This window comes from Polychytrium aggregatum (genome assembly GCF_025602895.1).
Source record: "Polychytrium aggregatum strain JEL109 chromosome Unknown BJ171scaffold_57, whole genome shotgun sequence".
NCBI classification, from domain to species: Eukaryota; Fungi; Chytridiomycota; class Chytridiomycetes; order Polychytriales; genus Polychytrium; species Polychytrium aggregatum.
The window spans coordinates 66,810-80,543 of record NW_026516259.1 but is presented as its reverse complement, the minus strand read 5'-3'; the positions used below and the strand labels follow the sequence as shown (position 1 = coordinate 80,543).

At 59.6% G+C, this 13,734-nt stretch overlaps 3 protein-coding genes across 3 annotated transcripts; all 3 read left to right on the top strand.

Moving 5' to 3' along the window:
- Nucleotides 1-5,725: 5,725 nt before the first annotated feature.
- Nucleotides 5,726-7,038, top strand: BJ171DRAFT_429436 (uncharacterized protein; the record flags this gene model as incomplete). Its single annotated transcript, XM_053107874.1, has 3 exons — nucleotides 5,726-5,911; nucleotides 6,068-6,499; nucleotides 6,613-7,038. The coding sequence occupies 3 exons, from the start codon at nucleotides 5,726-5,728 to the stop codon at nucleotides 7,036-7,038; spliced, it is 1,044 nt and encodes a 347-aa protein (XP_052962484.1).
- Nucleotides 7,039-8,885: 1,847 nt separating this feature from the next.
- Nucleotides 8,886-11,282, top strand: BJ171DRAFT_478799 (uncharacterized protein; the record flags this gene model as incomplete). Its single annotated transcript, XM_053108916.1, has 4 exons — nucleotides 8,886-9,840; nucleotides 10,012-10,119; nucleotides 10,290-10,705; nucleotides 10,842-11,282. The coding sequence occupies 4 exons, from the start codon at nucleotides 8,886-8,888 to the stop codon at nucleotides 11,280-11,282; spliced, it is 1,920 nt and encodes a 639-aa protein (XP_052962483.1).
- Nucleotides 11,283-11,719: 437 nt separating this feature from the next.
- BJ171DRAFT_525004 (nuclear protein Es2-domain-containing protein) lies at nucleotides 11,720-13,687 on the top strand. The gene is made up of 3 exons (XM_053112618.1): nucleotides 11,720-12,070; nucleotides 12,211-12,560; nucleotides 12,767-13,687. The coding sequence occupies exons 1-3, from the start codon at nucleotides 11,743-11,745 to the stop codon at nucleotides 13,559-13,561; spliced, it is 1,473 nt and encodes a 490-aa protein (XP_052962482.1). The 5' UTR covers nucleotides 11,720-11,742; the 3' UTR covers nucleotides 13,562-13,687.
- Nucleotides 13,688-13,734: the final 47 nt, after the last annotated feature.

Sequence of the window (13,734 nt, the reverse complement as noted above, 5' to 3'; positions counted from 1 at the left end):
TATCCCATTCTTGGCTGCTCTTGGCTGTTCTTGGCCTGTTCCTTATCCATGTGCTATTCTCGTCCCGTCCTGGCTCCTCTCCATCCATCCACTCCCGCTCTCCATTCCTCCGTCCCCATCCCGTTCCTGTCGCGCTTGTTGGCGCCCCACCACCGTCCTGGCCTGGTCGCTCGACTATAAGGGCTCGGAACTCCTTGCTGCTGCTCCGTTCTTCCCGGCCCAGCGTTCGCACGCCTGTCCTCAAGTACTTGGGTCTGCCGCATTTTTGCCGCTCTTACTTTTTGCGGGACGGTCTGATCTTGCGCCGGTGCACCCAATCCCATCTGCGCCTCAGGCTTTCTTCCAAGGTCGTCCTCGACCCTGCTCCAGCCCGACCATCAACGATTTCTTGTCGACAGCTCTTGCCAGCAACACAAGTCGAATCAACGGCATTTGCCACCAGCCGCTGCTAATCAACTGTTGCCACAGTCGCCACACAGGTCAGTCCTGTTGTGCTGCCTGTGCTCGCCGACTGTCTGTCTGTCTGTCTGTCTGTCTGTCTTCCTGCTGCCCAGCCGCCGCTTGATCGCAGTTCGCTTTCTCGCCCCCACCCCCTTCACTGCCGTGGTATATCTTGCGGCTTCCGGCCCCTTCTCTGTCCAAGCCCGCCCGCCTCATCCATATTTTCGATTGCCGTTGCCAGCCCGATGGACAGCAAGCCCTCTGGCCAAAAGGCCCTGCCTCCCGGTAAGTCCTGCCGATGCAATGGGATGCAACGGAGTGGGATGGGGTTGTCGAGGCTGTCATTCAGCGCGGCCGAACACCCCGGCCAGCACGTTCTCCTTCCACCGGGCGTTGGCCCCGTCCCTCGGGTCTTCATCCAAGGGTGCATTCATGCTGTGATATCCACTCTGCCCCGGTCTTTCCCTCTTTGCCTCAGTCCCCACCTCCATGGCTGGCCGAGAGGGAGGGGGCTGTGTTCTTGTCCGGGTGTATTCTGCTCATAGCTGCCTCGTGCTGCCAGGCGAGTCGCTCGATGCATCTGCGTATCATGCTCGTTCTCATCTTGCCTCATTCTCTCTCTCTCACTATCCCCCGTCCTCCGCACACTGGCCGCTTTGTCGATCTTCTGGACACTGCCCTCGACCGCACCGACGCCTCGGACGACCCCCCCCTAAAACATCGCCGCGGTTTCAATCCTCGTCGGAACGCCTCTGCTCCGGACGCCTCCTCTGTCCGCTGTCCGCTGTCCGCTGTCCGCTGTCGTCTGTCCGCCGACTTGCGTCTGGCCATCATCCGGCGGCTTTATCTCCTTCCTTCAGTCCCTCCGCCGAGGTCTTCCCTCCTCAAGCGGAACAACACCACCTCCGGCTTTGACCAGTTTACCTCGCGGCTATCTCAGCTCGGAATGAAGGGCCGCTCTCCCACTCAGACGCCGTCCAGCCAGCTGAATCCCCAGTCGCTGCCCTCGATCGAAGTCGGCTCTTCTGATCTCAGCGCCAGCTTCGACGACTTTATCAGCACTCTGCCGTTTGTCGCAAAGGACCAGGCACCTCCCCGGCAGTCGTCCATCGCGGCCCAGCCCGGCACCGAGATCCCAAAACTCTCTCACTTCCCCTCGCGAAGCGAACTCATGGCCTCCTCTCCCGAACCTCCCCGCGGCTCGGCATCCAGCCCTGCCCCTTCGATAGGCCGCGGCGCTGCTGCCATCTCGCCTGGATACGGGGCCACCTCGCCTGGATACAGGGCCACCGCTGTTACCTCGTCCTCACCAGCGTCCGGTCTGCGCTTCGGCAGCCCTGTTCCGGCCCGTTCGCCCGAGCCTGCCCTCGCTGTTCCTCCGATCACCCTGGCATCCAAGCCCTCTTACGGCGAGAACTTTGCCTCGCGTCTGCCTGTTCCGGCGTCTTCCCGTCCGACTGCCCACCCAACCCCTCGACCAACAGCCCATCCAACAGCCCACCCAACAGCCCATCCAACAGCCCATCCCACGTCCAGCTCTACCCAGCAGCCTGCTACTGCTGATTCGGCCCAGCCATCCATCACCAGCCCTCCTCGGCTGGCGTCTCTCTCTCATATATCCCATCTCGAAACGGTCCAGGCTCCCACCGGCTATAGCCAGATCCATCGTCGGCCTGTCCCGCCACTGCCATCCGAGGCAGTCACCGAGGCAGTCCCCGCGGCTGTGCCCGTCCATGCCACCATGCCTCTGCCGCTGCCGACTCCGCCGTCCTCCGAGCCTGCCTCTGCTGTGGTTTCCAAAGCCCCGTCTGAAGCCGAGCCTGAGCCCGAGCCTGAGCCTAAGTTTGAACCACCTAAGCTTGAGCCCGCTCCAGAACCCGTCCCAGAACCCGTCCCAGAGCCAGCTCCAGTGCAAGCTTCTCAGCCTCAGTCTCTTGGTGACAACGAGTCTCCTCTAAAGTCAACAGTCTCGGCGCCGCTTGCTGCTTCGTCTGGTGACCACCCCCTGCCGCCCGACGACGATCAGGACGATGTTGACTATGATCGTCTCAGAAAGGACTTTGATGACGGCCGCGACGAGCCCGCCTTCAACCACACTCTTCCGCGTCTCCCGGCCGACGACTTCCTGACCTCGCCTGACACCGCCACCCGACCCGTCATCTCTGCCGATGGTGATATCGATCCGTTTATGGGCCATTTCACCCTCAGCCGCGACCGTCCGGCTCCGGTTGACCCCGACCTCGCAAGTCTGCGGTATTCTCAGGGCACCATCACTCTCGAGCAACTTGCCGCTCTGGCAGCCAACGGTCAGCGAACTTCGAATGCGACCATTACCTTGGAGCAGCTCAACGCCATGAACCAGATCCCCGATGCCGAAAAGTCCTTGCCCGTGGTGCCCGTCGAGCCTGTCAGCGAGACCGTTGTCAACTCCGAGGTCGAGGTCGATGTCGTCGGTCAGGTCCTCGAGACGGTCGCTCAGCCGCATGAGGAGAGCGCTGTTCCCGAAGCAGTGGTTGAGACCGACGCCATCGAGACAGCTGTTGTCGAAACCAAGGTCGAAACCAAGGTCGAAGCCGCCGTCGAGGAAGTTGCAACTGTGCCCCAAGATCCCATCGAGGAAGCTGCAGTGGAAGCTGAGGCTCCTGTCGAGATCGCTGCCGATTCCGCTGTCCAAGTCACTGCCAAACCCGCCACAGAGTCTGATGTTGCTACCGCCATCGCGGCTGCAGCTGCACATGCAATCTCTGTTCCTTTGAGCATCCAAGGCGCCCCTGCCGAGCCTGTCCAGCCTGTCGAGCCTGTTCAGCCTGACTTGCATGCCAAGCACATTGTGACCGATGATGAAGTCAGTGTCGCCCCGGCTGAGGTGGATCAAAGCGCCGAAATTACCAAGACCGCCGAGACCGCCGAGGCGACTGTGCTCGCTGAAACAGCTGAAGCAGCCGAAGCAACCGTGGTCTCCACCGAAGCAACCGTGGTCTCCATCGAAGCAGTCCAGGCGATCGAAGCAACTGAGACAACAGAGACAACAGAGATAACCCAGACAACAGAGACGACCGAGACAACAGAGACGGCCGAAGCAACAGACGCCAAGGCGCTCGAGCCGCAGCCCCACAACAACGTTCTTCTTTCTGGTGATTTCCAGCGACTCTCCGAGGCCGTCCACAAACTCGAGCATGCTCTTGGTCTCCTCAATGGAGCTCCTGTCCATAGCAACAGTGAAACCAAAGCCGACCTGGTCGACATCGAAGAATCGACAGCCCAAGAGCCTGCTCCCTTGGAAGCCCGCGTGCCGGATGTCAATCTGTCCAGCGCGGAGCTCGAGTGCCTGCTGAGTTCCATCAGCGCGACTATCTCGTCGTTCGAAACCACCCTGACCCAGATCGATGGCATCGTGGTTGTCGCTGCCGACTCTTCCGAGCAGTCTGTTGTTCCTGAATCTGCGCCAGTCGACATTCCTGCTACTGTCGGTCAGCCGCATGCCCCCAGTCGCCTTGAGGCGTTCTTGGCCAGTGCCCCGCCCACCAAGATGACTGCTCCCGAGCGCCGCAGTTCCTCTTTTGGCAGCCTTGTTGCGCCCGTCCGATCCGTCTCAGCCAAGGCCATGAAACGCTTCTCGGTGCCACTGTCAGCTTTCTCTCCACCTTCGCTGGCCGAGCACCGAGACGTGCCCGCTCTTATTCCCGAGGAAAGCGAGGCTATCGACAGCGACCCTACCCCCGTGCCTGCTCTTGCTGATGCCCCCACGCCGGCTGTCGAGACCGCTCTGGCTGCCGAGACTGCCGCGACCGAGTCCCAGGAGCACGAGATTGATGTAAGTATCAAGATTTTGGATGCTGCCCTGTGCTGTGCTGTGCTGTGCTGTGCTGTGCGGCGCCGTTGACCCGAGCTGCAGTTCGAGCGGCCCAGCCAGTGTGCTGCTGATGAGACTGGCTCGTCACTTTGATTCTCTGCTTATGCTCTGCTTTGCCCCTCGCGCATCCAGGCTGGCCATGTTGAACCATCGACTCTCGTGTCAGAAGCACCTCATGACTCTGAACCCACCGTGCACAAAGATACCGACACTGCCATCACCGCTAATCCCACTCCAGAATCTCCCGTGTCCCAGTCTGACGACGCTCTCCCCGACGTTGCTCAGCCCGAACACCTTAATCCCACTGCCGTCCCAGCCGCTGTTGCCCCACCTGAGCAACCTCCGTCTGAGCACACCGAACACACCGAACACACCGAGCACGCCGAACGCACCGAGTCTGCCGAGCCCGAGCACGCCGAACACACCGAGTCTGCCGAGCCCGAGCACGCCGAACACACCGAGTCTGCCGAGCCCGAGCATGCCGAGCCTGTGGTTCTTACTGCCGATGCTTCTCGCGATCTTGCTGCCATCCCTAATGCCGCTGCTCCCACCGCTGTCGCAGAAGAGAACAGCGTCGCACCCGCCGCCGAGGTCCTTCTTGCGCCTCCGCGACGAATCGTTCCTGTAGTTTCCCAGCAGGACAGCGGCGTCGAAAACGGTGTCCCGCCTCGGTCGTATCCCGATCCTCGGTTCAGCCAACAGCCCCTTGCCATCCACGCTGCTTCCTCGGCTCCGGAACTGCATCCTGCGCAACCGTATCCACAGCCGTATCCACAGCCGTATCCGCAGGCCGCATCGTTCCCTCATCCTGGCTATCCCCAGCAGCAGCCACAACCCTTCTACCGCCAGCCCTCTCCCGGCCCTGGTGCTCCCCATCCTCAGATGCCCAACGGCCAGCCGTATCCAGTCCAGCAGTATCCCGGCCAGCTCATGGTCGATGCTAACGGATCCCCTGTCTATGTCCACCCCGCTGCTCTGGCTTCACACGTCATCTCAACCCACGGCTACCCCGCCGGTCCTTATCCCAGTCCGTTCTCGCCGCCTCCGCTTGTCAACCACTCCATGTATGCCTCAAACTATGGCCAGTATCCCAACGGCGACATGATGCGGGTGGCTTCTCCGCCCCCGGTGGGCGTCCACCCGGACTACTACCGCGCCGAAAGCCCATCGGGACGAGCCATCAGTCCCTATGCGATGCACCACATTCAAGAGCCGCCGCGCCGCGCCACGCCCAGCCGCACGCCCAGTATGAGCTCGATCAACTCACGATACAGCGTCCAGAAGCGAGGCTCGGGTATCTGGCGTCCTGTAGACGAAGCCGCCGGCAACGCCAATGCCCAGTCGGTCCAGCCCATGGCGTCGATGGAGTTTGAGGACGAAAAGATCGAGCTCCTCCTTGACCAGGATGGCGAAGACCCTACCGTCCGCCAGATGAGAGAGACCGTTGACAAGAGTCCGTCAAACTACCGGATTCAGCTCGAGCTTGTCAAGCTGCTCGTCGAAAGGGCTGATACCGTCCAGAAGCTTGGCGATAGCGCCACTCCCAACCATCTGCGCATGAGGGATCTCTACCACCAGGAGGCCTTCAAACGACTGAAGAAAATGTCATCAACTGGTGTTGGTAAGTAAGCGGGCATTGTTTGTGGCCTCGATTTTGGCTCTCGAGCGCCAGTAGACTTCCCTGGCGGCCGTGTTGGCTTTTTCCCCCATCAACATTTCAGCATCCAGTGCATCGTGTGATTCACTGACCCTCTCATTTGCACAATAGGCAAGCCTTCGCCCTCGACCGATGCCCAGTTCCTGCTGGCCGAAGCCTATGGCCAGGGCCTGTTGGGGCTTCGCAAGGATGTCGACCGTGCCTTTGCTCTGTACTCACAGGCGGCTCGTGGCAACCACCCCACTGCCTGCTATCGCACTGCGGTTTGCTACGAGGTCGGCGCCGGCACCCGTCGGGATTTTTCCAAGGCAGCCCAATTCTACCGCAAGGCGGCTTCCCAGTCCGAGACCGCGGCGATGCACAAGCTGGGTGTGACGCTTCTCTATGGGCTCATGAATCAGCCCAAGAACGTCCGAGAAGGCATCAACTGGCTCAAGAAGGCCGGCAGCAAGGCTGATGAGACCACGCCACATGCTCTGTACGAGCTCGCGATCCTCCACGAAGGCGGCGTTGGCGATTCCCAGATTCTGCCGGTAAGTCCTGCGGCTGTGCCCGAGCAAAGCCTCGGCTCGCTCTGTTGAGTTCCCTCGACTCCTGCTTGCTCGCCAGCCGACTGCGTGTGGCTCACCATCGACCTCTGTCCATTCGCCAGGATGACGAGTATGCGTACTCGCTTTATTTGCAAGCTGCCCGGCTCGGCCATGTGCGCTCTCAAGTGCGCCTGGGTCGCTGCTTTGAGCACGAGCTGCTGGGCTGTCCCAAGGACCCTCGCAAGTCGATTGCCTGGTACTCCGAGGCCGCCAGCCACGGCGACATGGAGGCCGAGATGGCATTGGCGGCATGGTATCTCGCGGGGGCCCCCGGTGTGCTCATCCAGAGCGACGAGGAGGCCTTCAAGTGGGCATCCAAGTCTGCCGACAAAGGCTACGCCAAGGCCGAGTACGCTATGGGACACTTTTTCCAGCACGGCATCGGAACCCAGGCTGACCCGAATCAGGCCCGCACCTGGTACCAGAAGGCCGCCAAGAACGGCAACAAGAAGGCCATCCAGAAGCTACAGGAGTTGGGAATCAAGTCGCCCAAATAGACGTGAGGAAGAAGAGAGGAGCTTCTAGTTGTTTTACAGCCCCGCAGCGGGGCATTATTGCATTTCCGAGGCCGATGGCCGATTCACTTCACCGGCGATTGAATACACACATACATGCATACATCACAATCCTCCGTTGCAATCACGGCTGCATGATCGCGGCTGGTGCGATCTTTGTTCGGGGAGATGTTTGTTCAGGGAGATGTTTGTTCAGGGAGGCGCTCGGCAACATCAGCATCAGCATCAGCATCAGCATCAGCATCAGCATCAGCATCAGCATCAGCATCAGCATCAGCATCAGCATCAGCATCAGCATCAGCATCAGCATCAGCATCAGCATCAGCATCAGCATCAGCATCAGCATCAGCATCAGCATCAGCATCAGCATCAGCATCAGCATCAGCATCAGCATCAGCATCAGCACCAGCATCAGCATCAGCATCAGCATCAGCATCAGGTTTGTCGATCAAGGTCTCACCTCCTCCCCTCTTGAGCTTGCAAGTATACCAGGCCATCCCCAGCGCACATGCACCACCGACACCAAGCCATCTTGCCCGGCCGCCCCACAGCGCCGAGTCTTCCCATCCGTCCGAACAACCAGACGCTCGCTTGCGCGGGAGTTGCTGCTCTGCCCAGCAAGCCGCCCAGGACCCCAATGTCCATGTCCGAGAGTCGCAGTTGCCACTCCCCCCCCCGCCCAGGCTGGCTCTGCCTCTCGTTTCGAGAGAGCGTGGGATACTTGTCGACCGGTGGGCGACCCTCAACTGTCCCTGATCGCATTCCGCAGGGCGCCAAACGATCACAGGTTGTGAGTGGGGCGGGCTGCTGACTCGAGACAGCGCTATCACCTCGCACGGAGTTATCTCTCACTTTGTAATTGGGAATATTCGCCTTGTACGGGATGATATTCGCGCTGCATGAGATTATCTTCAACTTGCATGGGACGACCACTCTGCCTGCTATTCCGTTCCATCGGCGTCGCTGCTGCCCTCGCCGTATCCTCCGTCGCTGGATACCCATGCCCACAAACCCTCCGATAGCCGCCACCGCCCTCGCCAGCCCTGTCCTCACACCGAAACTGAATCCCTCGCTCCGGCGGGGATGAAGGTTAACATTCGCCGCTTTCCCACCGACTGCTCTCTGTCGAGCGCACCCGCCCGCCCTGCCTGTCGCCGATCTCTTCCGCGTTCTGTTGATCTCTCCGCCCGCTTCCGATCGTCTTCCGCGCGCATTCGTCGCCTCAGTCTCTGTGGATGATTCTCTTCTGTGGATGCATTCTGCTGTCGTCTATGCACATCTGCAGCCCTCATCCATCCAACGCTGACATTCACTCAAACATTCATGCTTCCCCCCCCCGCTATTGCCGATCCCCAGACACACTCGCTTCGTGCTGGATCTCCCCTCCGCTCGCTCGTTCGCTTCAGCACATGCAAGGCCCAGGCACCACCATCGTCGCTTCCTGATCATCTCCTGCCTATATAGACTGGGTGGCCCCGGTGCTCTCCGCCCGGTCCTGTCGCCGCCCTTCGTTCTGCCACCCTCCCTGCTGCCCCTACGACCCAGGATTCCTTGCCGGTCCGCCGGTCTCCAATTCTGCGCTGAACCGTCGTCGCATCGCATCGCATCGCTTCTTGTCGATCTTCTGGCTCTGCACAGTCCGGGCTTGTCGTCCTCGATTGTTATCCCTCACCTTGGCCCACAGCACTCCCCCCCCGAGCTTTCTGCCCCGAAATCTCCACCACACGTATCGCTTGGTCATGTTTGTACCTGGATCATACGCCCACCTCGCAAGTACCAACTCGGGCCTGGCCCCGGATCGCCGATCGGGCAATTTGATTCCCTCAGCCATGCAATCGACGCAGCTCTCCAATCCCTACGGCCCTGTATCCCCCGCGACTCTGCAGGCCCAGTCACTGCATCGTCCCTATTCTCTGCCGCCGGCTGGGTCCCGCTGTCTTCCACTATCGCCTCCTCAACAAAACTACTCCACAGCACCCCGGATTGTGCGTCCTTCTGACTATGCTCTGCCAACTCAAGGCGTCGTTGATCCTCGTTCAGTCGCCCTCCCGCTGACTTATCAGGCGACCCAGTACACATCGCTGGCTCAGAATCCCCCCTTCCATCCAGCGAGCGTCTTTGCCACCGCTCCGCAACCTCAAACCGTGGGAGTCTATCCGACGGCCCACACTGGCCCCCTTGGCCACTATGTCCTGCCTCGCCATGTCGCCAACCAGCACCATCCTGCTGCCAACCAGCATCCCGTCGCCTGTCGTCCTCCGGAGTTGCCATCCTCCAGGGTCGCTCCAGCTGCTTTCGCCGCCAGCGACCGCACACTCGATCCTCACCAAAAGATCGCCGTGATGCCTGGGCCCGGCAACGTTCAGTTCGCCCCGGTGCCAACCAACATGCCCATGCCCATGCCCAATCGAGCCGATCCACAGAGATTCAATCCCGGGCACCTCGCCAGTCCCGTAAACCGCTCTGGCATGTTCTTGGCCACGCCGACTGGCCCAACAACGCCGCGCTCCGATCCCCAGGACAATAGCATTGGCCACAGCACCTTCTTGCATGATCGCTCCACCGGCGTCCTGGCTTTCCCTGACGGCAGCCTCGCCGATCTTTCTCGCGGCGCCTCCCCCGACCGCACCCGTATGTTTCCCCAGTCCCCAAGCGACCAGTCTTCCTTTGATGAAACTCTTGATGATGATGGCCTCAAGGCGCTCGAAGCTTTGGCCAAAGGCAATCCTCACGACACTGACATCCAGATGAGGTTTTATCGTTCGCTCGCTCGCCTGGCGGAAGGTAAGCACGTTGGCATGGTCTTTGGACATGGGTTTGCCGAGTCAGTCGTTGTTCCTGTGATGGGAATCGCTATTCCTGTGATGAAACTACCTTTACCTTTGGATGGACGCGCTCAACCAAAAGCTATCCAGCCGTGAATATTAACGCAGTTGCTGTTCTCCTCAACGACAGCGATCGAGAACAGTGGCGATCACCTGTCGCTCGAGAGCCGCCAAAAGCAAAAGGACTGCCACAAAAAGGCGCGTCATATCCTCAAGAATCTCTGCCACCATCGCTATGGTGAGTTGTTTTGATTGTGCGGGCATCGACGACTGCTGATTTGTATGGTCGCATATGTGAATCAAGCCCCATCGATCGGTCGTATCGGCTCTGTTGTCGGCACAAACTTCTCCTTCGATTGATCCATAAGGCGCTCACTCACCCATCGCCTTGACACTCCTCCAATGCAGCCTCGGCCAATGTTCGCCCGAAGGCACAGTACTTTCTGGCCGAAGCCTACAGCGAGGGCAAGCTCGGCCTCAAGAGGGATGAGCATCAAGCCTTTGCGCTGTACCTGAATTCCTCCAAGGGAAACCATCCCGAGGCCACTTTCCGCACTGCCCGTTGCTATGAGCTGGGATCTGGTACCAAGAAGGACTACAAGAAAGCCGTGCAGTTCTACAGAAAGGCCAGCGCCCTCGCAAACCATGCGGCCATGTATTCTCTTGGTCTGATTCTCATCAACGGCCTGCTCGACCAGCAGGTTAATGTTCGAGAGGGGATCATCTGGCTCAAAGACGTTCCAAAGAGCTCCGGCGTATACCCGCACTCCGCATACGAGCTTGCACTCATTTCCGAGAAGGGCTTGGACAACAGCAGCCTGCCGGTAAGATTTGAATGCATCTGGTGTTACTTCCTTGGCTTGCATTGTCTGATCGAGCAACGCAGATTGTGCGCTTGGACGCCGGCCTCCCGATCCACAAACCAGCGTGCTCATCTGGCTTCGCAACGACTGTTTCTAGGACTACGAATATGCCTATGGTCTCTATTACGCCGCTGCCGAGCGTGGTCACGTCAGGGCCCAGCTCCGGCTCGGTCAGATCAATGAGCACGGACAAATGGAGAGGAGCGCCAATCCTGGCTACTCGATTCGCTGGTATCGTGCCGCTGCCGAGCAGGGCAACTCGGAGGCCGAGCTCGGCCTTGCTGGCTGGTATCTTACTGGGGCTCCAGGCGAGCTTGAGCCCAACCACGCCGAGGCGTTCCGCTGGGCTCAGAGTGCAGCCAAGAAGGGCCTCGACAAGGCCCAGTTTGCGATGGGCCACTTTTACAGCCACGGCATCGGCGTCCCTGTCGACCTCGCTGCAGCTTACGAGTGGTACAAGATGGCTGCAAGACAGGGCAACAGTCTCGCCGTCAAATGCATCCAGGAACTTCGACCCCGACTGCCGCCGAGCAAATAGAGCATTAATCGATCGAGCAGTGCAGCAATTGTAATGGAATCGGTCAGTCGGTCAGGTTCACACTCTTTCCGAGAGACTTATTGCTCTCGTTATTCTCCCTTTTTCTTTTGTTCAAAGCCCATCGTGGTGTGTATAGCTTGTCGATATTGGCACCCTCCCCAATCTCTGTATATTTCGATCTGTTCGATCGCTGTGTCGCTCGTCGCGTGCATCGGTTGGCGATCTGGAGCAGACCCGTCTTCCCCTCTTGTCTTGCGCTGTATCTGTCTGTATGCGAAATACAAAATACCAAAAAAAAAGTGTGTACACTCTCCAGGAATCGGGACATCCAAATGCCAGCGCAGTTTTCGATGGCTTGGGTCCAACCACTCCAGACCGGCACGTGAGCTTGGAAGTCTGAAAAGCAACCGCCAGCACCAACAACCGCAAGGCCGATGGTTTCGCCCTGTCCGCGCTGCCGATGAGCGAACAGCCAAAGGAACTTGCGTCGACTTCGGCCGCCGATCCCGTTTCGACTGCCGTCGTTGCAGCCGAGAGCCAGCCACAGCATCTCCAGCCTCTGCCACCAGCGCCGCCGCAAGCGGTCCTCGAGGAGGATGTCTATGTCGCGACCGTCTCGGAGATCATCGAGCGGGACTTTTTCCCGCACCTCAAGAAGATGAAGCTGCAGAATGAGTTCTTGGGTGCCATCAACGACGAGGATTACTACAAAGCCAAGACTGTGGCATTCCAGCTGGGCAAGCTGACGGGCGACCTGAAGGACGAGCCCTCGGCGAGCACGCCGGCAGGTGCGATCGCAACCAACCCCGCCAGCGATTCCGTGCCCAGCGGCCATGCCCCCACTCTTTACTCATTGATGTCCGGCAACCGATCGGTATTCATCGACTGGCCTATTGATGGTTTTCTTCTCGACTCCTCGGTCCTCCAGCCTCATCGTTTACACAGAATGCCGCTCAGACTCCCACCCTCAAGCGCTTCCAGACCCCGGTCTATACCAGCGCTACACCAAAGTCCTCGGTCGACAATGCCGAGACAGCCACCCCAGAGGATCTTCTCAAAGACCAAATGAAGAAAGACGCCCGAGTTTTGAGCCTCGACGCCTTCCAGGCAAAGTATACCAGCGAAGACAACGCCAGCTTCTTGAGGCTCCTGGAAAAGCAGAACGAGCAGAAGCGGCAAAAATACGCATGGACCTTTGACAAGGAGCGCAAGACGCTTCTGCTGGAGGCTCCCAAAGACGGAACAGTCTCTGCAGGCACCCCTGGATGGGCATACAAGGCGAGTGTTTTGGCCCAATGTTGTGCGTCGACGGATCGGCATCCTCGTCCATCTATCGATGCACCCACCTATCCATGGCGCCTGATTGCTCCGATACTCGACTACTTGGTCGCTCGTTCTGGATAGATAAGCAATTCCCTCACTGACTTGGTGCTTTTTTCGATCCGCTGTTGTCTCGATCTGCGACGGATGTATTTGGTGCCCAGGCTCAGAGCAGCCTGATGTACTATCCCGAGGGGGCCGCACTCACCTTTGCTGACGTCAAGGCTTCGAGGGGCGGGGCACCGACCATTTCGCACGGCTCAACCCGGCTCGAGAGCACCAGCATGTCGACCGGCGAGCTGCTGCAGCCTCGCAAGAGCGATGCCCAAGTCTCGGCCGCTCACGACCCAAAACAAGCATGGCGTGATATGGCGAGCGCTACCCCGGCTCTGTTTCCGGGCGGCGTCGCTGGATCGGAAATGAAGGTCCAGGGCTATTCGTTCGTGGCTGCAACGCCATCACCGGCCCCGCACAAGGATGTGGATCCCGAGGAGCTCATGACCTGGGGTATGATCGAGGGAACGCCCCTGCTGCTCGATTCGGGCGCTGACCATGGCGGCAGCCGGTCATTCCAGCTTCCACCAACGCCACGACGAGACATGATCGGAATGAAACTTGCCGAGAAGGCCTCCAAGAACATCATCAAGCGACAGGGCGGCGGATCGGTCTCCAAACACCGAGGAAGCACAACACCCAAGCCCGTCCACGGGGTGTCGTCTGGATCGGGATCGGCCACGCCGTCACTGTCGCCGGCGACCCAACGAGGGCGAATGATGTCCCCAGCAGCGCAACATTTACTCCGCAAGACACAAATCAACCGGACTGGATTGAGCGGGGGCTCTGCGTCAAGTCCATGGACGCAGCCACGCCCGGATGGATTGGGGGCGACTCGAGCAGGCTCGCCATTCGACACCAAGCATACCGGCGGGACCAGGCCCGCCGGGGGTAGTCGATTCTGATGGAGAGCCAGGAAAGATGCGGGAGGCGATGGTAGCTGCCGTTGGTGCTGGTGACGAAGGAAAACGAGCAGCAATGTGGTATTGAACACGAGCTCACTGCGAGCCATGCTGTTGGTCGCAGCCAGATTTTGGAGCGCAGCCCCTGTCCAATCCGGGCTTGGCACCCCAGCAAT

Excerpts from the sequence above, each read along its gene's own strand:
- BJ171DRAFT_525004 (XM_053112618.1), top strand. The coding sequence starts at position 11,743 with ATGAGCGAACAGCCAAAGGAACTTGCGTCGACTTCGGCCGCCGATCCC. Across the intron at positions 12,071-12,210 it reads CTCGGCGAGCACGCCGGCAG|CCTCATCGTTTACACAGAAT; the intron begins GTGCGATCGCAA and ends TCGGTCCTCCAG. Across the intron at positions 12,561-12,766 it reads CCCCTGGATGGGCATACAAG|GCTCAGAGCAGCCTGATGTA; the intron begins GCGAGTGTTTTG and ends TTTGGTGCCCAG.